Raw genomic sequence first — 25,650 nt, 5'->3', positions numbered from 1 at the left:
GAAATTGTGGTCCATGGACCAGCAGTATTAGTAGCTGTTGAGAGCTTGTTAAAATGTAGAATCTTGACCCTACTCCAGACCTGCTGAATCAGATTCTGCATTCTTAACCAGATCCCTGGATGATTCCTACACAGAGTAAAATTTGAGAGTCACTGGGTAAGAGGACTACGTATCTATACCTCACCTCCAAAGCTGATCTGTGACTGGAAACAGGCCAAGAGCTCCACTATCTAGGAATACAAAACAAGATTGGAAAGCCTCCCTATCACAGGTGTGAAGTAGAAAATACCCCATACAATGTTAACTGTTTTCATTGCTCAGCAATTAAAAGGAGAGTGAGTTGGAAGCTAGTTTACTGTGGTGATCACTTTGTAATGTATATAAATGTTGAATCATGATGTTGTACATCTGAAACTATAATATTGTATGTTGACCACACTTCCATTTCAAAAAAAAGGACACTGAGAAATTCATTGAAGCACACTGAATTTTTAACAGGGTTTGGTACAGGTCTGCTATCACCAAATGTGTTATTGATTCCAAAAATACTTTCCCAGTTTCATCCTAAAATCCTTTTGGGTAACTGTGACCTATGTCTGCAAGGCTAAAGGATAAAAACTCTTTCAGTTAACCTTTGCAAAAAAAAAAAAAAAAAAAAAAAAAAACATGCTCCATCCATCTTTTTAGAAGTTGCTCCAGAATCTAAAACATCATGGTTTGGGCAGCCCGGGTGGCTCAGCCCAGGGCGTGATCCTAGAGACCCGGGATCGAGTCTCATGTCAGGCTCCCTGCACAAGCCTGCTTCTCCCTCTGCCTGTGTCTCTGCCTCTCTCTCTCTCTCTCTCTGTGTGTGTGTGTCTCTCATGAATAAATAAATAAAATCTTTAAAAGAAAAATCATGGTTCTAATGTGGAGTAGTAGGACGTAAATATCTTTTTGCTGAAATGCTCATACTTAGGTATTTTCAGTAAAGTGACTTGAGGGCAATGGTGGGAAAGTAGCATTATTTTTTAATCTCAAAGAAAGAACCAAGGAAATGTTTTAATTGAAAAGTTAAAGGCATTTTAGATCTAAGGATACTAAAGCAATCTTTCTTCCAATGAGAGTAACTTATGTGTAATAGGATAGAGGTTCTCATAGTAGAAAATGTTTACTTGAACAAGAGTAAGGACAGGGAAAAAAAAAAAAGAGTAAGGACAGGGAGCTTGCAGATGTCCCAGGACTAAATCCAGTAAAGACACCTGGGGATCCTAGAGTAGACTGAATGGGACAGGAAGCTCGGTTAATGTATTAGTCCACATGAGGCTTTCCCAAAGAATGTTCCTGGGTTTCGCAGGCAATTAGGTTTGGGAAATACTATGTTAAACAGTGTTTTAGATCTTTATTAGAAGGCTTTTCAGAGCTTTCAATGTGTTCATGAAGGTTATGAATCTCCAAGATACCACAGACATATGGTATAGTTTTGTTGAAGCCAAGGTAGATAAATCTGTGACCCAGATAGTAAAGGGTCCTATTCCTATGGGCCATAGGATCTATCGGACAAATATCCTGGGGCCTGCTAGAATGTGGAATTGGGAAGAATAGTAAACCAGGCCCAGGAAGGACCGACTAGGAGGCAAGGAAGGCCTGGGGGACTAATGAGCAAAAAGCTAAATTTAGAATGAGAAATTCTAAACCTGACATTCACATGCTTCACCTGAGGCTTTTATCTCTCAATAGTAGCACATCTCACAGTGCCTAGTGGTGTGTACCCTGCAGTGGTCACAGGGAGGGAGAACTTGTAGCAGGACTTCAGCCCATAGTGAGGTCATCTTTTGAGAGCACATTCCTCATTTTGGGACATTTGGAAGGTAACAACAGAAAGTTTCCCAGAGGCTCCTGAGAGGGATTTCACCAAAGGAAGTTCCAGTTAGGGGTAGCCTGTGGGTCATATCTGTCTCTGAGGTCAGCTCAGAAAGAGTCAGAAAATAGCCATACGATAGAACATCTGAGAGCCAGGCAGCCTGGGTGACTCAGTGATTTAGCGCCACCATCAGCCCAGGGTGTGATCCTGGAGACCCGGGATCGAATCCCACGTCAAGCTCCCTGCATGGAGCCTGCTTCTCACTCTCTGCCTCTCTCTGTGTGTCTCTCATGAATAAATAAAGAAAATCTTAAAAAAAAAAAGAACAAGCCAAGGAAAATAAAGAGTGAAGCAGAAGATGCACCATCAGATGGCTCAATAGGAAGCTCTGTAAATAAAAGCCTCTGAAAAAATTGAATGGGGAAAATGCATTCAAAGTTTGCACTGGACTGAGAAGCTCTGAATTTAAATAAAACCTGCATGGTGAGGTAGGAACAGGAATATTCTGTTTGTTGCTTTGGGTGGCTTTTCTTTCATCAGCATTTTCAAAAAAGGTTTATTGGTTGCTTCCTGTGTGCCCACCTCTGAGCTAATAATTACTCAGCAGGCATGGTCCTGCACTCATGGAGCTCACAATAATGAACAAAACATTAATTTTATCTTTGGATAAGTGAATCAATCAAAAGAAACGGCACTGCGATAGGGTTAACTAAAGTGGTGATGGAAACGTAATTTAGACAGATGCTCAGAGGACCTCTGAGCAGGTGACAGAACGTGGAGATCTGAAGGATGAGGAAGGCAGTCACTTGAATATATATGTGAGGCCAACGCATTCTCAGCCAATGAGAAGGGCCCCAAGGTGCAAAAGATCCTGGTGCATTTGAAGAGAAGAGAGCAATGTGGCTGAAGCAAGGTGCACAGAAGAGCAAGTGGAAAGAGGCGAGATTAGAAAGATCAAAAGGAACTGGATCACACTAGACGTGGCAAGCCATGACTGGATTTCATTCTATCTACAGGGCTCTGAGTTGTATTCCATGCACAGCAACAAAGTGTGGCTTTTATAAGGGAAATGGATTAAAGCAATGCCACAGTGGAAGCAGAGAAGTAAGGAGGCAAGAGATGATTGATGGTGGCTTGAGCTAGGGTAACTGTTGGATTTTTACTTGTTTACTTTTAATGTGTGGCTCTTTTTTAATAGAAAAGAAGGGCCTTGGTACTGGTTTCCCAGTTTGGCTTCTGTGATCCTACAAGCCACCTGATGGTAGACAGCTTGCATTGCAGGAGAAATAATGAAGGAGGTCACTGCTGAAAGGCTAGTCTGGGATACAGCAGAACACAAGATCATCCCTCCCAGCCTCTGTTCATGTGCTCTCTTCCCTCCCATCTATGAAAATGGATGGTCTGTCCCCAAATGGTGGGCTAAGTAAGGCTGCTGCATCTGTCTCCCTCATCTTTGTATACATTGGTACGTAACTAGCATTCAGTAAATGTTTCCTGAATGGAATACAACTGAGTAATCAAGTGACAGTTTTGTGTGTGTATGAACTAAATCTTTCACCATGACTAGCTCTACGATGAGGAGATAATCTGAATTATTTAATCAGATAGAACTTGCTGATAATTAAATCAATCGATGCAGTATGATTTTTACAGGCCTGAAAAGATACCATCTGATTTTCTCCTTTGATGTGCTTGCTTTCTGGTGCCTAAACTTTTGCTATTAGAAATTCATTCCACTGATATGAGGTTATATACCTTATCAAAACACAAATACCCTGAAATAACACATGAGCCTTATCAATCACCTTGGGCTTTCATGGCTCTACTCTTTTTCTTGAGAGAAAGAAAATTTTCATGAGAGGAAGATGAAACAAAATATAAAGGAGCTCATTGTGGAGAGAATGCCCTCCTTGGGATGGGTGGGAACCTGAAGAAAAGAGTGAGAACAGTGAAAAGAGGATGGTTTCTAAATGTTCACATTCTTTGGTTCAATGATTCTACTAACCTAAAGAAATCATATTACACATGAGTCCGAGATTGATGTCCAAAGATAGTCACTGCAGAATTATTTACAACAAAAAAGTGGAAGCGTCCCAGATGTCCAATGATGAGGGCACAGATAAAGAAATGTGATATGGCTATATAGCACAGGATTATGCTGCTATTAAAATTATATTTATGAAGCATTCTTAATAGCATGGGATGAAAGTCCAAGCAAAAATGCATGGGTGTCTGTGTATTCTATGTGTACCATACATCTATGGTATAATTTCAAATATCTGAAAGATAGAGCCATGTAGAAAAGACTAATTAGATATGTGTGTGTGTGTTGTGTTATATCAATAGTGACTGGTTTCTTTGGTAATATTTATTTTCTTTTGATAATTTTCTATTATTTTCCAGAATAAAAAATAAATATGAATTATTAGAGGACATATTATTTTTTATTAACTCTATATAAACATTGTTTAAAAGGAGAGGTTGCTTCAGATACCATAACTTTGCCTGTGGCCGCTGGGCAGGTGTCACTAGGTCTCACGTACGTTACAGATTCAACTGACCTTTTCAAAACAGCTACCTTATCCCCCTTAGGAGCAATTTTGAATTCATTAGCCAAATTACTGCATCTGTTTCTGGAAAAAATCTGGGTGTTTGACCAAACTTGAATCTGTGGGACAGTTTTCCAGAACTAAATCTTACCAGATGTTCCTCATGCCTTGAAGACCTGTTCCTGTTATGGAGGAATTGGTTATGGGGGAAGGAGGCTTAAAGAGCTTCTGAATTCATCAGCAAAAGAACAATTATGTTATCTTCACAACATTTGAAATTCGGCTTCCTGGCACTTGGCTGAAAGGAGTGCAGACTGGTAGCACTGCAATTTAGCTTCTATCTGGATGTGGTTGCTCTCTTAGTTCACTTAGCTCTGGCAGAGATCAATTTAAATTGTGAAACAGAGAGGAAATGCACAGGTTCCAATCAACAGAATAATCCCCACATTGTACCAGCCATAATATGCTCCTGAAAGATGTTTTCCATGATTGAACTCCTTGCTAAAGTGCAAACATGGTGCAAAGTACTGGGAAACATCTTTAGAAAGACATGGTATTCATTTCCATTTTTCTTCCTTTCTCCTGGGGGTGGGTATATTTCTACTGGGGTCCTTTATGTTCAATTAAATAATTGCTGGAACACAAGGAATGAGTTTATTGCTAAATGAAGTTGCAACACAGTGAGACAAGCTCTTTAACTCCTTTTCTAAATTATTTAATGTAAAAATAAAGGAGAACCTGATCTTTATAATGAATTGTCTCTTTTTCAAAAGACAAAGTTTCATTTAAATGTTAAAAAGTAACAGTTGGATTTTATTTAATTCTGTGGCTTATTAATCATTAGTGTCATTTATTTTGATCACCAAATTGATCCAAATTTAACCAGTAGAAAAAAATATGTATCTGGGGATATAGTTATATGTAGATCAACTAGTCTCAATCAGGGGAGATTTTTTTACCCTTGGGAGACATTTGGCAGTACCTGGTGATGTTTTTGGTTTCTACTTCCTAGGGTTGAGGGAGGGATGATGGGAGTGTCTTATTGGCATCTAGTGAGTTGAAGCCAAGAATGCTGCTAAGCATCCTGTAATATACTAGTAGAATTACCTGGCCCAGAACTTCAGTGGCACTAAGGTGGAAAACCTCGGCGTGTATAAATAGATGGGGGAATGGGCATGAAAACATCAAGGTTGACATCAAGGTGAAGGATATATGGGATTTTTGAACTGCTTTTGCAACTTTCCTGTGAGTCTGACATTTCAAATGTTTAAAAAGTGTTCAGTGGGTACGGTTGGAGTTTTGGTCTTAATGCCCTCATCTGCAGTGTAGAGACAGAAAGTGACTTGTCCTTTGTTGGGGATGTAAGTTGAGCTTAGTCATTGTCCATGACTTCTGAGGCCACGGTCTTTAGGGCAAGTAGGGAAGTTGGCAGAGGTCTCAAGTTCCTACGTGGCCCATGACTGTTGCTTACTCCACTAAGGGAATGCACAACCCTCTTTTGGAAGCCATATTTATTTTTATTTTTATTTTTATTTTATTTTATTTTATTTTATTTAAATTTTATTTTTAAAGATTTTATTTATTCATTCATGAGAGACACACACACACAGAGAGAGAGAGAGGCAGAGACACAGGCAGAGGGAGAAGCAGGCTCCATGCAGGGAGCCTGACATGGGACTCGATCCCAGGACTCCAGGACCACACCCTGGGCCAAAGGCAGGCACCAAACTGCTGAGCCACCCAGGGATTTCCCCCTGGAAGCCATATTTAGACAGAGAACTGATGTTTTACTCAAAGTTCTCTTAGGACCTGGAGTTCGAAGCCATTGATGAAGAACTCCTCTGCTGCATCTTGTCCCCAGGCTGCATTATACTATATATATCTCTCAGCAAAGAATTGTTTTTGAGTCTCTTTCATGAGATTATACCCTGGTTCCTCCAGTAATATTGTGAAACTCTGCTTGGGTTTGGAGGCCTGCCTTCTACTATAAGTATGTGTACACTAGTGACTAAGAAGAATTCAGGCTCTGGAGAATACCACGTGTTCTACCTCTTACTAGCTGCATGAACCTAGTCACATTATGGAATCTACCTGTGCCTCAGTTTTCTTAACTGTTAAATAGGGAGAAAAATAGCACCACTTAGTTGCATTTAAATGAATTAATACATGTAAGGTGGTGGAACAACAGCACATATTAAGATCTCAGTAAAAGTTAGTATTTGTTTATCCATCCATCTAGTCATTCATTCATTCATTCATTCATTCAATTGGATTAGAATTATTTCCCACAGACTTCTATAGGGTTCCCTATCCTCTATGTTAGAAAGATATAACTGGTATGTCTAAGCCATCCAGATACCTTCTACACCCTGATTTGGGTCCTTGCTGTTTCGTTGCTTGACTCAACTCAAATACTTATTGCAAATGTCTATATTCTGTGGCAGATACAGTGATAGGTACTTTTTAATCTTTTATATCTCCGTCCCTTTCCCATCCCATCCTGTTCTACCCTGTTCTATCTCTTCCATCCATTGGGTATTTCCAACAAAGTCATACCCTCCACAAAAGGCTTTTTATTATTTCATTTGTTTTTTATAAGAGCCCTGTGTGGGATAGGGGACGACATTATTCTCCTCATTTTACAGTGAAGGAAAATGATGTTGGGAAAGGTTAACCAATTTGACCAAGGCCACAGAATTAAGAAGTAGTGTGTTCTTTCCTCTACTTCGCCAGGAAGGAGGTACTTTGAGTGGGGAGAACCATACTGTACAACTAGGGGTAGACTGTGATCTAAAGAGTCAATGCCATTGTTCTGTTTCTGGAAGAGACCTGCACAGGTGAGCATTTAGCATTCGTCAGGCTCCTGGGTCCATGCTGGGTGCTGGAGACCTAAAAATTATAAAATACTTAGCCATCTTAGTTTAGTGTCTCAGTTATCTTTTACTGTGTAACAAAATGCTCCAAAACTTAATGGCTTAAAACAATGACTTATTGTCTCTCGTGACTCTAGGTAGGTTGCCTGGGCTCACTAGACAGTTCTTCTGTTCCATGTATATTGTTTATACATGTGGCTGCCTTTATATATGTTTATACATGTGGCTGCCTTTTGCTGGGAGCTCAGCTTGGGGGTCCCAGGTGGCCTCACATGTATGTCAGACAGTTGATGCTGGCTGTTGGTTGGGGGCCTCTGTTTCCCTTCACAAGGCCTCTCATGCTGCAGGACATCTCACCATAATATATCACCACTGGGAGAGCCTGGAATTCTTTACATTGTTGCTGGCTTCCAAGAGAGTAATAATGGAAGCTACATGGCCTCCTAAGGCCTAATAATAAAAGTCACAGAACATCACTTCTGCCACATTTTGAGGCCCAGAGCAAGTCAGGGCCAGCTTAAGAGATGGGAAGAGAGAGTCTAAGTTTGATATGAGGAATGGTCTAGGAACAAAGGAATGGGAAGGTTTGCTGTCGCTATATTGGAAAACAATCCACACAGTCATGTCCATCTAACTCTTTGCTGGAAGAACCAGGTTTTAGAGCTAGAAGGTCCCTTAACCATCATCCAATTCAATCCCTTAGTTTCACAGATACAGAAACTAAGGCCTGGGAAGTCAAACCACTTGGCCCAGGCCAGGACACTTAGTAGAGGAGCAAGGCTTACAACCTAAGCTTGCCACGTTGGTGTCATCACCTGTGTATGCCAATGTGTGCTTTGCTTTTCCTCCAACAGAGGATGTCTCTGCTGGGTTCCTCTCTGTCAAAGCTGTCCTGCTAAGTTTGGAGACCACAAAGGTACAGAAGAAGGAAAGGATTTGTTTTTCCCTCTTCTAAATCTCCCTGCCTCCCCATACCTGGGCTGGATACCAGGGTCTTCAGTTAATGCTTTGGCCTCATTGACCAGCATTAACCAGCCATAACCTTCTTCATCATTGCCTCTTTTATACATCGGAACATGAAATGATGCTGGGTTTCACCACATGCATAAAAAGTGGCTGCTCAAACCCCCACCGGATGTTATATTATGAAACAACACATTTATGTAATGTTTTAGAGTAGTCTATTATACCACAATGCATTTTTCTAAAATTCACAATTACTTCAATATGAAATGTGTTGCTTGTTTTGAAATGGAGCAGGTGAGCCACAAACTATTGATTTCCCTCAGTATAGCCACAAACCTGAAAATAATTAAATGGTTCCATTTTCCCAGGTCATTATGATGCTATTGTGGATATTTTCAGTCTCTTGGATTCAGGACAGATATTTCTTTTGTAGTAAAGACAATATTTGTTGCCAAATACAGTTCTGGGATTCCCTCAGCTCTCAAGAGGGTACCTGACTCTTACTGAGGGTTAAGGTAAATAAGAAGTGCAGTTCTTAGATTTATGACCCCTAGAAGACCATACATTTCCAAAGAAAAGCTGGTAGAGACATTCCCTACAAAAATAATATTTACTTGATTTTTGATGTATGTATGTATGTATGTATGTATGGATGGATGGATTACAGATTGAATAAAACCCTTTCCCCATTCTAAGTAGCATTTGCTATTTTGTAAATTAAATAACATTTGTTTATTATAGAAAACTTAGAAAAGATGTAAGCACACAAAGGAGAAAATAAAGAGCATCCATAATCTTACCTTATACCACCATCAACATTTTCAGTGTCTCTTCTTCCCATCAGAGAGATGGAGGAATAGATCTATAGATTGATAGAGATGGAGAGAGTGAGATATAGGCAAACATATTGAGATATTTTTCTTTTAAAAAAATTGGATTATACAATACTAAGATAAAAAGTTTTTGCACAGTGAAAGAAACCATCAACAAAACAAAAAAGCAACCTGCCAAATGGGAGGAGATCTTTGCAAATGACATATCCAATAAGGGATTAATAGCCAAAATATATAAAGAAATTATACAACTCAACACCAAAAAAATAATAATCCAATTTTTAAAAAATGGGCAGAGAACCTGAATAGACAGTTTTTCAAAACAGATATACAAATGGCCAACATAAAAAGATACTCAAAATCATGGATCACCAGAGAAATGCAAATCAAAACCACAATGAGATATTACTTTATACCTGTCAGAACAGCTATAAAGTAAAAAAACACAAGAAATAACAAATATTGGTGAGGATATGGAGAAGAAAGAGTCCTCATGCGCCGCTGGTGGGAATGCAAATTGGTACAACCACTGTGGAAAAAGGTATGGAGTTTCCTCAAAAAAAAAAAAAAATAAATGAATAAATAAAACTACCATAAGATTCAGTAATTCCACTCCTGGGTATTTACCCAAAGAAAACAAAAACATTGAAAAGATATATATGCACCCTTATGTTTATTGCAACATTACTTACAATAGCCAAGATATTGAAGCAGCCCAAGTATCCATCGATAGATGAATAGATAAAGATGTGGTAATATATATAATAGAATATTACTCAGCCATCAAAAGGAATGAAATCTTGCCATTTGCAACAACATGGATGGCTCTGGTGGATATCATGCTAAGTGAGAAAAAGACAAAGTCAGAAAAAGACAAATACCACATGATTTCACTCATATGTATAATTTAAGAAAGAAAACAAATGAACAAATGAAGAAAAAAGAGATTAAAAAAAAACCTCTTAAATACAGAGAATACACTGGTAATTGCCAGAAGGGAGGTGAGTGGGAGGATGGGTGAAATAGGTGAAGGATATTAAGTGTACACTCATATTGATGAGCACTGAGTCATGTATGAACTGTTGGGCCGCTATAGTGTACACTTGAGACTAATGTAACACTGTATGTTAATTATACTTCAACTGCAAACAATTTTTTAATGGGATTGTACTGTCAAAAAATTTTGAAACCAGTTTTTTTTTTGTTTTATTTTGCCCAAATGTGGCAAGAACATTTTTCTATGTCAATAAATATTGTTCTGTCATACACAGAAGTAAATCTCTCTTGTTTTGACAGGACAGCGATATCGAAGCACTGGTCAGGTGTTTGGAAAATGTCCTGGGTTGCACCTCTCTAGGTAAGTTGTTTCAAATTCCAAAATGTAGTGGTATCTGCTGATGCTAACAGAATATCTGAGAAGAAAGCTTCGAAGGAATCTAACAGATATTTCAGTCCAGCCTCTTCACTTTATACAGGAGGAAACAGACGCACAGAAGTTGAAAGTCTGGCCCAGGGCCAGGCAACTCGAATTTTATTACTGTAAGTGACCGTCACTCTCCAAGGATGAAATAGTTGAAATTCAGTGGTCCGTTGTGACCAAATGGTGGCCTGGCAGTGCATAGTAATAGGCTTTTCAGGTTCCCCAGAAAAGGAAACTCCTACCTCACTCTTCCTGTAGGAAGATTGTATTCAGTCAAGCTGCAAAGACCATCACTCTGAAGGTCGGGCAGTCACTGGAAGCGATTTGGTCTGAAAAACAAAGCTAAAATTTCTTTAGCATTGTCATTCTCAATACATGGAATTGCTGTGCTTCAAGGATAAGACCCTATGTCTTAGTTTTTCCTTCTTTCTCTTTAATCTGAAGAGCCCAACTGTGGAAACTTCTAGCAATCGATGATAAATTGTCACACCTGACATGGGTAGAAAAGCAGAGGCTGTACCTACAGGTCCTGAGTGAAACGATCTGAGATTTTTTTTCTTTGAAATTTGATTGTGGAAGGGGGGGTGCACCTGGGTGGCTCAGTGGTCGAGCATCTGCCTTTGGCTCAGGTCATGATCTCGGGGTCCCAGGATCAAGTCCTGAATCGGGCTCCCCATGGGGAGCCTGCTTCTCCCTCTGCCTATGTCTCTGCCTCTCTCTCTGTGTCTCTCCTGAATAAATAAATAAATAAATAAATAAATAAATCTTAAAAAAAGAGAAATTTTTGGGTTTTTAAATTTTTTAATTTCATGACCAAAAGCAATCTCCTCAAAGGGAATGACAGGAATGAAGGTCAAGTGTTGAGGTACGCAAACATTCACCACTATTTTATTAGGAGCTTTATGCATTTTGTACATTATTCCACATCTCTGTGTGTGGTGCCTCAGTCATAAACAAACATAGCTCCTGGACTTTTTCCTCCTGATCATCACCCTGTGATCTGTTCAGGTGTACATCAGTAACACTGGGTACATTTAACTCCCAGGTATTGATTTGAAGACCAGGAGGGGGGCAGCCCGGGTGGCTCAGTGGTTTAGCGCCACCTTCAGCCCAGGGTGTGATCCTGGAGACCAGGGATGGAGTCCCACGTTGGGCTCCCTGCATGGAGCCTGCTTCTCCCTCTGCCTGTGTGTCTGCCTCTCTCTCTCTCTCTCTCTCTCTCTCTCTTTCTCTGTCTTTCATGAATAAATAAATAAAATCTTAAAAAAAAAATGACCAGGAGGGCTTTCCTTTGGCCAAGTCACTTTTCTTCTCTGGACCTTGGATTAGATCAGTAAGTTTGAAACTGAGTTCCTGGGGCCTCCAGGAAAGGACAAGGCTCTGAGTAGCTGGGGAACAAAGTCCGCATCTGCACTGCTCATCTGTGTTTCTCCAGAGTCTGACACAGTGTCTGGTGCAGAGGAGGCCCTTAGCAGATATTTTACAGTATGTTTGAAACAAATGAGATGCACACCCTGCTCCTTTACCAGCTTCAACCAAAAATAGTTTCACTCTTCTCTGTTTTAGAAATTAGACTTATACATCAGGTTGTGTCTTGAAAAAGATAGGTCCCACTGCAAAAAAAAGAAATTAACACTGAATTGAATAGATGATATCTAGATTCCCTTTTAGACTGTATGCTTTTATAAAAATAAGCAATAGAATCACGGAATAAAAAATGCATTTATCTCTGCCTGGAGCTCCCCTCAAGTGACAGAAAGGAAACAAAGCTGGTATCAACTTACAGGACAAAGGGAATGGGGGAAATGGGGGCAGCTGAGAGCTGTTCACTCATTTGGGAAGTTTGGAAGCAGATGGATGTGTGGTGAGCAATTTAGAAAACGGACAAGATGAAAGCTACATGCCTAAGATGTGTGCAGGAAAAGAGAGCGGCTAAGGGGCAGGCTACAAGACTTTGAGATGATGGGGAGCGTGCTTTTGAAATACCTGTCTGGGAAAGTACTCACAGTGGGACCCTCATCACAGATGAGAATATTATTACTTTCAGAACCCCGGACTTCCATCATTACTAGACTCTATGAAGAAATCTCCTCGTGCAGTTTTATAAGTGTGAAACTGCTCAGGTAGCTAGTACCTGTTGTGCCCTAACTACATTTTGGGGGGAGTTTCACAGATACAGTAATAACTGTGGTGTTAATATATGTCAGAATGTTAACAGGATTCAAGAGACAATTTAAACTAAAATGTATCAGAGTATAAGCCTGGTCATGTAGAAATGAAACCTTTGCGAATTGAGGCTTTACTCACATTCAGCATCAACCTATGCATTTTGGAAATGTCCAGTTGCCTCCTGAGCATGTCAATATGTTAAGTATTCATGAGAGACTCCTAACTCTGGGAAACATACAAGGGGTAGTGGAAGGGGAGGTGGGCGGGGGGATCGGGTGACTCGGTGATGGGCACTGAGGGGCGCACTTGACGGAATGAGCACTGGGTGTTATACTATTATGTTGGCAAATCGAACTCCAAAAAATATATATACATAAAAAAATAAAGGAAAACCAGACCTGTCTTAAAAAAAATGTAAGTATTCTCCACAAATATGTTAAAGAGCTTCTCCCAACCCTCAACAAGAGAGGAAAAACAGCAGGTGGAAATGTCCTTTCTGGTTATTTAGACCATGCAGATTTTAACTTTGCTGCCCTGAAACCATTGTGTGCAGTGGTTTGACCCCAATCCAACCCCAGATTTAGTCTTCTTTCTATTTGAAACAGAGGGAATGATATTTTCCCTGCCTGTGTCAATGGAGAGTAGAGAGAATGAATGAGTTAGCATTTGTGTAGCTTCAGGAGATCCTGAATTTGAAGGTATCCTTCTGAATTTCAAGTTCAGTATATGAGTTTCCTGTATACATGAAGGTCATTTAAAAACCTTTAGATCAGTAGTTCTCTCACTTGAACATGCATCAGAATCTCTTAGAGCACTTGTAAAAATGCAGGTCTGGTGCGTGGCCAACAATTTGTATTTCTAATAAGTTCCCAAGGAATGCTGATGTTCCAAGTCCAGACCACATTTTGGGAACCATAGCTTTAAAGTCCTTGAGCCCTGAAATTCTTATTGTGCACCCCACACCAACTTATAGTCCAAAGTATTGCTAAAGTATAAAATAAAAATTTTATTTCTTAATATTATAGAGAATTTGCCAATAAGCTAAACTGAAAATAGCTCCTTTCTAAATTTTTTTCCTCCTTTATGTGATGCAGTCTGTGTGCTGGACTATTTGGCACTGTATATAGGGTTACTGAGCTTCCTTGGAAGCAATCTTGTATTTTTGCCTCATCCTCAGCATCTGCATCAGACATTTAGGGAGGTCTGGTGGATTCAAGGCACTGCATGAGGATTCTGATGTTGAGACCTATTTGAAATGGTCCCAGCCACCAGATCGGGTCCTGGACAAACCAGGGCACAGTTTTGTAATGATACCAGAAGGCACCCACTAGATGCTTCTTTCACACATAGAGGACCTGTTGTCCCAAATGGAAGCACCTCATTTCTGAAGCCCTGAATCCCCCCTGAAATTTCCCATGGACTATAAGACACAAGGCCAGTCATGAGCAGGATGTTGAGTGATCCCAGGTGGAATTAAGAAAGGGAAGGAGAGAAGAAATAAAAAAGAGAGCAGGAAAGATCAGAAATGAGGGCCTGGGGGAGACAGCCAAGAATGTCGGCCATTTCACCAAGGGCAGATACTTTAAAACCTGAAATTTCCATGGTTTAAATGTGTATCCTTTCTCCCCCTCCCTCATTCCTTTCTTCCCTCCAAATGTTTATAAAGCACTTAAAATAAGCCAGATATCACAGAGGATGAGGAAAACAATGTCCCTGTCCTAATGAGCTCTCAACATAGAGAGGCTGATAATTACCAGGCACTGTGATGAGGACAACATATACTGTGAACAAGGAAGGTGGAAGACAAGGGTCCACTATGGGGTTGCAGCCTGGAGAAGACTTCACAGAGGGCAAGGTTTGTAATTTCTTGTGTCAGTGAGGACAGTACGAGATCTTCTTTTTTTTTTTTTTTTAAGATGTACTTATTTATTTTAGAGCAAGAGGTAGAAAGAGACTGCAAATGGGGAGTGAGGCAGAGGGAGAGAGAGAATCCCAAGCAGACTCTGCACTGAGCACAGAGCCCAACTCCGGGCTTGATCCCAGGACCCTGAGATCATGACTTGAGTTGAAATCAAGAGCCAGCCACTTAACCAACTGAGCCACTCAGGCACCCCAGGGCAGTACAATATCTTTTTCACTGTAGTATTCTCAGAGTCTAACATATAGCCTGGCACACAGTATTTTTTCAATTATATTTGATGAATGACTAGAAAGATGAATAGAGTTGCCAAGTGGTTAGAGGGGGAACTATTCTCTAGAAAGCATCAAACAACATGAAAGCTCAGAGGTACTAAACAACTGGGTATATTCATGGAACTATCCAGAGGTTTGGTATTACTGGAAGAAGGTGTGAAGAAGGGATCCATAAACCTGGCTATGTAGGGCCAAACCCATGGATAATCTTGTATGCCAGGTTAAGGAGCTTGAATTTTATCCTGTGGATTAGTCTACCACTGTTTTTTTTTTTTTTTTTTTTCCTACCACTAGTTTTTAAGCATGGTCAGAAAAGGTTACCTTTAACAAATCATAAGGAAATTGCTTTGAAAGGAGTGACTTGAGATGGGGAACTGGTCATGGGCTCTCATTATACAGACAATAGATGGTGTTACTATAGTAACTGTTTAGGCCCATAACTACTCAGTAAGACCAGAAGATGACCTCTCATTTTCTTTTCTTCGAACTTAGAAAGGAAAATTCTGTCTCCATATTTCTTGGTAACCAGATTATGAATTAAGGCAACATATGAAATTTAACATTTTTAAACGTTTATGAAATTGGATGTTTTTCTAGAGAAGGAAGTCATCAGCAGAATGATATAAGTCCTTGGTAAACTATACTTATAAAAAGACTTATTTTGTAGATCCAAACTGGATGTAGTCACAGAAGCAATTAGAATACAGCAGATGCTTCAAAACCGCTCTGCCTGTTAAAATCCCCATCGTGCGTTGAGTTGTCTGATCCATTCGGCTTTTTGAAAATTGTTACCCCTCAATTCTTCCACTGAATCTTGGTAATAACCATTTAATCTCCACTAAACAGTGTAACTGATAGAGACCATCAGGGCCTCTGAATCCTTTAGAATCTTCTTTTGCTTAAGCTCTTCAAACTCTAAGCTGTTAATTGTAAGGTTGACTGGCAGCCATTTAACCTTGCACTATTGTGCTTCTCACCTTGAAAGAAATGAATTTCTCATGCTAATTAGAATGATTTCAACCTAGTGTTTTATCTTTCATTACTGACACACTGAAATCATGACATTTGAGGAGAGGAGGGATTATTTTGGGTCATAAACCACTTGGATCATTTTGATGTGGATGCACAATGCACAGTATCTGTTTGCCATTATACCTTCTGTTTATGTACTAGGGAAATTTAATAGTTTCTGTAAGTTCTTTAAAACTTAAAAGGATGCAACAGATTCCAAATTAATGGCAATTTATAGAGAACCTACTTGTGTCTGCTACCATGCCAGACACATTCATTTGGCAGATGTGTGGTGATGGGATGGGGGTAGGGAAAGGGCTTTGTAATATAGACAAACCCCTAAAACTGTAGTATTATTCATTGTTAGTAGTGTACTCTTAGGGAAGAACATTCTGTATATTACTACTATCTAGGAAAAAAGTGTCAGTGATGAGTTTATTTAAGAGAGAAACTCAGCAATTGTGCATTCATTTGTTACTCACACACTAGAATATCACCAAGTTAATATATTTTGGTTTGTAAATACCTTAGGCACTTCCTTGGTATAATCTGAAAGTGGCCCCTATACACAGGCAGGCAAGGAGAGGCTGAAGAAAGAAATAGGCTGCTCCAGATCGGTAAGGTGGTAGGTTGAATAAGTAAGGAAACTACTAACATATGAGGCTTATCTTGGGTGGCTGTAAGATGATTAGATCTCTGCAGCCACCTGCCAAATCTAAGAAATTGATATAGAGGCCCTAGCTGGGTTTAGTATACCAGCCATCCAAATGGTCTCAATATCACAGCATTATCTCAAGGCTGTGTCCTTGGAGCAGCCTCTGGGAGCAGGAAACGCAAGTGGGATATACATTCCAATGACAGGGGAAGGGATGAGGAGCCTCTGATTGCTGGGGTCCAGCTCACTGGTCAATTGGCAGTTGGGCAACAGTGTACTTTGTAGAGGAATGGTTTTAGGCCACAGTGATATCTTAGGCTTGCATCTTGCCATTAAAGACCTATGATTTCAGAGGAGAACTAAGCCAAGGGCCTAAATAACTATACAACTAAAGAGTAGGGATCCAGAAAATGGAGAGATCGCTTTTAGTTGGGGGAATAGGAGTCCTCAAGAAAGCTTCAAGGAGAAGGAACTGAGATCATTCCTGACAGACATAAGGATAGATTTGACCGTGAAGAGGTGAAGGCCCTGCAGGTGGAAGGAATAGGGTAAGAAGGAACATAGAAATAGGAACAGGTTGTAGCAGACAGGCTTTGCTCAGAAATGGTGAGTGGTTGGTTCCCTTTGGTATTTGCCTGAGTCATCTCACTTGTTAATATAACATGAACTACCTATATAGTTAATTTTTATTATTTTTCTTAAACAAATAAGGTCGCCTTTTCTTTATAAAGGTGTTTACTAGGATCTTTGATATCTAATACCCTTTTGTGTAAAGGGAAATATTCACTACTACTTGCACTTGATTTAATGTTCAATGTAGTAAGCTATATAATTATAAATATAGTATGGATCCCTTTTCTATCTTGTTTTATAGATTCCAGCTTTCTTTTGGTTTGTTTTAAAGAGACTCTTATATATGGACTCCTAAATTTTCTTCTAGGATTATTATTGTCTTATTTTCATAGTTTTTATGCCAGGGGAATTATTCTTCTCTATTTAATTTAAATTCCCTTTTTGTCATATCACAACTCCTGGATATTGTCTGCTTCTGATTCGATTTTGCTCTACTGATCTTGCTGCTTAATCTTCTGTCAATACTAGAGTATTTTTAATTACACTGCCTTTATGGAATGTTTTAATGTCTGATAGGACAATTATCTTCCAATTTTCTAATTTTTTCAAAATATTCTTATCCTCTGACATTTCTTCTCCCGTGTGGGTTTTAAGATCATTGATCCATTTCTAAAAGATACCTTTTCCCCCCCTACTACTAAGTTCTAAAGCAACCATGCAGCAACAGTGATTTCAAACTGGTTTTAAGGTAAATGCAGAGATAGTCTTCATATATTCATATATTCATTTCTTCTCCTAACGCTTCACCAAAGTCAGTGCCTATATTGCATATATATGACTGCATAATAAAGTATTCAAACACTTATTAGCTGAAAACAACAATAATAGTTTACTATTTTCATGGTTTCTGTGGGTCATGAATTTAAAAGTAGCTGTTGCTCAGGGTCTCATGAGGTTATAGTCAGACATCATCAGGACCACAGTCATCTGAAGGATGACTCACTCATACAACAGCAGGTTGGTGGAGGGCCTCAGTCCCCTTCACATGGGCCTCTTCCCATGGCAGCTTGGAAATCCTCAAGGATTTGAGGACATTGAGCATTATTGCTAGACTGGCTACCATTGCCACCTTGGGAACCTGGCTATGGCTCCCACTCCGGCCCTAGGCCTACCTGGATGGATTCCATGTGATCTCTGCCCCTTCTCATTACCAACTCTGATATACAGTCTGGGGAGGATGTGTCTCATTGGCAGAGGCTGATCATGTGTCTACACAATGTGCCTACAATAAGGGAGGCTAGGAAAGTAGTGAGTATCCAGTATTTTTAGCTTCTTTAGTGGGAGCTAGACTCTGTCTCACAAAGTAGAAGATTCTTCTAATAAAGGAAGAAGAAAGTGAGGCCAAACATAATAATAAATATCTACTGTAGTAATGAACTTTCTTGTTCTGAGAGATGTGGAGGGAGAGATGGCCCTTACAATGTTTTGTGGGAACATCTCTTTTGGCTTTCACAGAAGTAGATGATGATTCAAGAGAATCCTTTTTAAATTTATCTTCTGTGTTGCTGACTGTAGAGGGAGCCATTTGCTTCAGACAGCAATTGTCAGGGTCGACACTAATAAAAGGTGAGAACTTGTCCTGAATAGAGGGCCATGGCTGTGCCAGCTGGGGTGAACTCCATTGAATGAGTGCCTGCTTGCAGAACTAAGACACTTGATCCTGGCTCTGCTTAGCTGAGTGCTCAGTTGGGACCCCAGTTCCACACCATTCACCTGACAAGAGGTGGTAGAGACACAGACCCTCTGTCATCCACCTCAGCCCCAGAAGCAGCTCGGTAATGCTCTCAGGTATGTCTGATTGCATGTGGCACAGATGGCCATTGCTGTGCTTTCCTGGGTCAGGTGGCTGCTCCTGGGGCCAAGTAAAAGACCAAATTAACTTGGCCATTTGAACTTTAGAGACTACTTGTTCTGAAAGGGACAATATTGAGTGGTTCTTTCTGGCAGTAATTATATACTTTTTTAAAAAAAGATTTTATTTAGTTATTAGAGAGAGAGAGAGAGAGGGAGCATAGCCACATGAGCAGGGGGGAGGGGCAGAGGGAGAGGGAGAAGCAGGCTCCCCGCTGAGCAGGGAGCCTGACATAAGGCTCCATCCCAGGACCCCAAGATCATGACCTGAGCTGAAAGCAGATACTTAACTGACTGAGCCACCTGGGCACCAATTAATTTTTGAGGCCACTTCTGTCTGGGTCAGTAAAGGTGTGTAAAGGCAGAGGGAGTTTCATTTCTAGTTTTCTAGTTCATTTAGAACTACTATCAGGCTATTGATGTGAAAAGTTGAAAATGTGAGTAAGGCTGCATTTAACTACAAATCAATTACTGTGAGCATTTCCTGGCACAAAACTGTGGTAGGATACAAAAAGGAATATGATTCACATTTCATATTTTCAAGGAATTTCCAGGTAATTACGGGGTATGAATATCTCTAGACCAAATGACTAGAATTGCAGGCAGGAAGTAATGAACAGCAACGAAGATGAGTGGGCAGCATCAAAATCTCCAGCTCGCTGGGCCCTACCTTGGAGATGCTGCTTCAGAACCTTTGAGGTAGGTCTTGAGAGTCTGCATTTTAAACAAATTCCCAGGTGATCCTGATGCTGCTGGTCCAGTCTGGTCTGGTCTGCTGGTCTCAATGTACTTTGAGATCCATTGGGCTAGGAAATCAGGGAAGAGAGTGCTCTCACTTCCAGCTGTGGCTTTTTAAAGAAAATGATGATTTTTGACAAATTTTGATCAATTGAATCAAGTTTTTAATAAAGGTGCCTCATTCAATTTTAACATATTTATAACCCCACTGAAGAGAGTGGTATTTACGACCCAGAAAAAGACTTTGTTTCAACGTTTAGGTTACACTAACCTGAAAGAACAAAATATTTTTGACCCAGTAAGTCTTTGTCTAGAAACTTATTTTAAAGAGATAGAGTTGGGTGTAAGGATAAATATACAAAGGTTTTCATGGCAGTGTCGCTTACAATAGTGAAAAATTAAAATCAAGATAAATGCCTAGAAATGGGGACTAGTATATCTTCTAGAACAAAGAAGTTCTTTACAGTTTATTAAAATGTTGATGTAGTTATGTATTCACTGGCATGAAGGGTGTTATAAAGTAACAAAGTGTACAAAGCTGTAGTTGATACACACACATACATATGCGTGTGTGTATGTGTGTGTGTGTGTGTGTGTGTATTTGGAAACACTACAGTGTTAGTAATGGTTCTCTTATTCTCTTAAGCAGCTTTTCCCTTCTGTGTTTTCTAATTTGTCTGCAATAAACACGGACGACTTATGTGATTCTTTTCTACTAAAAGAACAGGGAAGCACTGATGCATTTACCTTAAGTATTTTAGTCAGTCTTGAATCAGCCCAACTTGCCATCACAAAAAAAGCAGATTTTATTTCTAAAGCTAGGATTCTCTATATTGGCAACTTAGCATAATAAAACTCCCCAAATACTGGCTTCTGGCTCCATGGGGTAAGCACAACTGAAGAAGTTGGAATCTGGCTTCCACAAATCTCTTCTCAACCTGTATCCGCATTTAATTGGTTATTTAAAAAACCCAGACACTATTTTTTTCCTTCCTTTTTTTCTTTTCTTTCCTTTCTTTTTTTCTTTCTTTCTTTTTTGTACTGATAGGTTCTATTCTTAGAGGCCTCTTCTGGTACATTCAAAAGGAAATGAGCATTTGCAAACCCCTGAACTCCTGTTGTTTTTAATCTTCCATATCGTTCAGCTGAATATTTGTTGTGTGAAACAACCATGTAGTAAAAATAGAAAGTTTATTTCCCATCTTCTGGTATTTATTATCTCCCCTATGAGTAGCAGGTTTTCTTTCCCAAGCTGACCCACTTTTTCCCAACTAATTTAATTTTGGTGGAGACAGTGGGGTGCTATTGGGAAGTTGTCCTGTGCAAGGCACTATGGTGGGTGCTGTGGGGTCAAGGGAGGCAGTGGAAATTCATCTTGGGTCTCTCTACCAACAACAGAGCACCTTTCTGTGTATCACTGCATTTGAGCCTTACTGAAGCTTTATGCACAGGTTTTTTTGCCCAGATGAGGAAGCTGAGTCACAGAAGTTTTGTAACGTAGCAAACATCAGAGGCAGGACTCTATGGCAGCTCACAGTGCTCATCTAAGTGTGCCCCAGCTTCCTTACGACTGCGAGCCTCTGGAGGTTGTTGTATCCTGGGCCATCTCCTTTCCTCCTGACTACTTTCTTCACCAGCCTCCTCAGGGCACTTGGCTTGGGCACAGCTGCTGCTGCATGGTTGGCAACAACTTCTCTAGGTGGTGGCTTCCATCCTGTGCCTGTGGAATAGTACTCTGAAAGAATTGCTCAAGGGGAGGGCTAAAGGGTTACATCGGTATTTCTATTATCACTTTTGTTTAATGCTCAACTTGTTCATGTCACTAAGACAATCACCTCATACCCCACTTCTCCCCAAACCCAGTACCCATGTGTCATGGCGAGAGTTCTTCAGGAAGCAGCCTCTGACATGAAGTCGGGTGGGCAGGATGCTTATTTGGGAGTGCCCTCAGGAGAGGACAGGAGGGGAAGGAAGTAGGGTGAGGCAGAGGGAGGACAGTGCAGTGATGCTGTCCTGACAATCCTGGCCCAAACTCATGGGGAGTTCTGGACTTAACAGAATTGTCTGCATGAGCCAAAATGGCCAAGCTTTCTACCTCTACTATGGTCAGTCATTAAATGTGGGCCACATGAGAAGGGTATGCTCTTGGGCAAGGCAGCCTTCTATGACTGAGGCAGGTCCAGAAGGGGCCACAGCTGGAGGCTGGCTGTGTACAGTGCTCCGGGCAGCTGGGGAATAGCTCCTTTCTTGAAATCGTTGGTGGTGTTAAGGTAACATAGTGAAGACAGAGCAGCCTGCTTCGCAGATTCTTAGGCAATTTAATCGACATCCTGAGACCCACTGTCGTCACAAGAGAAGCTCAAGGAAAAATGTTCACAAAGATGGGGGTCAGATAAGCCTCTGAGCAGAGTAGGATGGCCTTCACATGCCCTACTCATTCGTGGCCCTTCATAATAAGCCCTGAACCATCATCTGGAGAGGTAGAGAGATGAGATGACAGATGTAATGTTTTCCCCAAATTTCAACCTTTGGAGGAGGGGTTTTGTTTGATAATTTCCTGATTTCTCAAAATCAGCTCTTGAAAGTCCTTATCTGGATGTGTCACTTCTGTGAGGGATTAGAAAGATCACACATTTGGCAGTCAGGAAGCCATGGTTCTAGTCCTGACTCAGCCTCTTTTCTTATAGCTCTGTGACCTCAAGCAAGCCTCACAACCTCTCTTGGCCTCAGTTTCCCCATCCGTAAGATGAAATAATTTTGGCATGAAGAGGTCTATAGTCACTTCCAACCCAGAATCATGAAGTTTCTCTATCATTGAGGCCAGGAGTTGATAAACTACATACAACTCACAGGCAAAATCTGGCCCAATACCTGTTTTTATAAATAAGGTTTCACTAGAACACAGCCATGCCTATTTATTTACCTCTTGCTTATGGCTGTTTTCATGCTACAACAGCAGAGTTGAGTAGTTGCAACAGAGATTGTTTGGCCTGCAAGTCTAAAATATTTACCACTTGACTTTTGACAGAAGAAGTTTGTCAGCCCATTGGCAAATCTTCCATCAGGTGCCATTCTAAAGAGCAGGAACAATATGGTTCATGAGGACATGCCTTTGCAATAACTTGGGCCAAGAAGGGTAACTGTGTTTCTGGAGTATTCCTGAGGCACTTGCAGGACAGGTGAGAGTAAAAGAGTAGGAGAGAAACATTCTGTATGTACTATGCACCAAGGGCAGTGTCTGCAAGGATTCCTGAGTAAGCAATGTCCCAGGTGCTTAAGGGGGATCTTGTTTGCCAAAATATCCAGCCCTGCAGTCCCTGCATCAGCAGTTTATTACCCACGTGGCAGGATATTTAGCAGGGAGGGCAAATGCAGGTTTTTGTTTTACCATCAAGGTCATTTGTCTAGGCACTGAGCTGGGAGGAGTAAATAAGTAAAGTAAACATGTAAAGGGAAATTTTGGAGGAAATGAGAAAAGAATCTCTCTCTGCTGGTGAAATGTCATCAAGCTGTCACTCCTTCAGGGAAAATAGCTCTGCTGGTAAGAGACCATAGAAGTAGAAGGAATCCCAGCAATATTAACTATTACGAACTGTGCTCTGCACTCTCACGAAACACAGCTTCTAGTTGCTTACTTACTCTCTCATCATATCTTCTTGTGTTCATCTCACTGTCAAAACATTCCCAGGGGGTAGAATCAAGTGTTATAATCCTCATCATCCTGTATTTCAGGTGGGGAATGACTTCAGGATGATTGTGCCTGATGTCTTATGGTGCCTGGAGAATTTATTGTTGGTCCCAACCATTTGCCTCTTAATATTTGATCCTTTTGGTTGCTTTGCATTGTTGTTGTTGTTAGTATTGGTGTTGCCTTCCTGAGGAAATACCACCTCACAAGAGGTCCAGGGAGATGTCTTATACTAGATCATAGAAGGCTCTGATTGAGAGAAGGCCCTCAGTCTAGTGAAACCACTTAAATATAAAGTGAGCAAACTGAGGCTCAGGAAAGTGGCCTGAGAGCCATGTAGCTGGTGAGAATAGAACTAGAACAATAACTGTGGTCCTCTAACTTGACGGCTAGTACATTTTTCCACAGACCCTCAATACCCCTCTTTGTAGCATAGTGTCTTATGTATATGTACAAAGTGACACCCTGGTGATTATCTAGACAGATATCCTGTCTTCCCCAGTGGATTGCAAGCTATTTCTGGGTTAAGGATCATGGCTACTATTTAAATTACCTTTAACTCCTACCTTTGCGCATCTAAAGTATAATCCGTCCCTTAAGGAACTATAAGAAAATGAGCAAATTAAACCCAAAGCAAGCAGAAGGGAGGAAATAATAAAGACTAGAGTGGAAATAAATGAAATTAAGACTAGAAGACCCATAGAGAACACCAACAAGATCAAAAATTCCTTAAAAGATAAACAATTAATAAATCTTTAGCCAATAATGTCCAAAAAAATAAGAAAGAAGACTCAAATTCATGAATCAGAAATGAAAAGGGAGACATTACTACTACTCTTAAGGAAATGAAATAGATTTTAAGGGGCATAGTATGAACAACAAACTGCGAACAAATTAGGTAACTTACAGGAAATGGACAAATTTCTAGAAAAACACATTACCAAAACTGAGTCAAGAGCAAGAACTCTGAATAGGCCTTTAACAAGTAGATCAAAGTAGTAAACTAAAAACTTCCAGTAGAGAAAAGCCCAGGCCTAGAAGGCTTCACTGGTGAATTATGCCAAATATTCAAAGTATTAATTCCAATTCTTCACAAACTCTTCCAAAAAATGGAATATGAGAGGACACTTACCAACTTATTTTTTGAGGCCATTCTTTGATACCAAAACCAGACTCTATCACAAGATGTCACACAAATAAAAAGGATGAGCCGATATCCATCATGAATATATGTGCAAGAATCATCAACAAAATGCTACTAAAATGAACCCAGCAACATCTAAAAAAGGGATTATACTTGAGGATCAAGTGGGATTTACCCAAAGAATATGAGGTCATTTAACATCAGAAAATCAATTAATGAAATACAATATATTAAGAGAATAAAGGACGAAAGTGATATGATCATCTCAATAGATGCAGAAAATGCATTTGACAAAATCCAACATCCTTTCCTGACCCCCCCCCCCCAAAAAACAAAACAAAAAAAACCAAACACTCAACAAAGAATAGAAAGGAACGTCCTAAACCTGATGAAGGAAATCTCTGAACACACCTAGAGCTAATTCATACTTAATGGTGTAAGAACGAATGTTTTCCCCCCGAAGATCAGGAACATGACAAAGACTTCATTCACCTCTTTCATTTAGCACTCTGCTAGAGGTTCTAGCCAGGAAAATTAGTCAAGGGGAAGAAATAAAAGGCATCCAGATTGGAAAAAAAGAAATAAAACTATCTCTATTTGTAGATAACATCCTCTTGTAGATAGAAAATCCACTAAAAACTATTAGCACTAATAAACAAGTGAAGCAAGATTGCAGGATACAAGATCAATACACTAAAACCAGTTATATTTCTATACACTAGCAATGAACATTTCAAAGATGAAATTAAGAAAACAATTCCACCTATGATAGCATCAAGAATAAAATACTTAGATGTAGGACACCACCGTGACCAAAATGGCCAGAAGACTCACTGCCTTCCTCAAGGACGCCTGGGCCAAGGAGCTGGTGCTGGTTGCGTCCTTCACCGTCAGAGGCCTCACTAGAATTCTGCCCACCCTCAGCCCTTTCACCAAATACACCACCATGACCAACCAGGTCAAGCCCTACAACTATCCAGTACCCCTCTGAGATTATGGGAATGTATCCAATGTGCCTAGCCACTACTAGGACCCCCATGGCCCAAGCTTGGAGTAGCTGAAAAAGTTGTGAGCACCTCCAGTG

General features: G+C 40.2%; 1 protein-coding gene and 1 pseudogene across 21 annotated transcripts in view; both read left to right on the top strand.

Annotated features, from left to right (window-relative positions):
• NEK11 (NIMA related kinase 11) overlaps nucleotides 1–25,650 on the top strand; it is a 256,069-nt gene that overhangs the window by 169,935 nt on the left and 60,484 nt on the right. For 20 of the 21 annotated variants that reach the window (XM_077865207.1, XM_077865212.1, XM_077865209.1 and 17 more), the window contains one exon: nucleotides 10,361–10,421. In XM_077865207.1, the coding sequence (XP_077721333.1) occupies nucleotides 10,361–10,421 (61 nt within the window). Of the gene's footprint in view, nucleotides 1–10,360; nucleotides 10,422–10,539; nucleotides 10,987–25,650 lie in introns of those variants that run through there. The other variant, XM_077865218.1, reaches the window with a different exon arrangement.
• On the top strand, nucleotides 25,384–25,638 carry LOC144293909 (NADH dehydrogenase [ubiquinone] 1 alpha subcomplex subunit 3 pseudogene; annotated as a pseudogene).

This window comes from Canis aureus, chromosome 22, assembly GCF_053574225.1.
Source record: "Canis aureus isolate CA01 chromosome 22, VMU_Caureus_v.1.0, whole genome shotgun sequence".
Taxonomy (NCBI): domain Eukaryota; kingdom Metazoa; phylum Chordata; class Mammalia; order Carnivora; family Canidae; genus Canis; species Canis aureus.
This window is presented reverse-complemented; position numbering and strand designations above follow the sequence as displayed.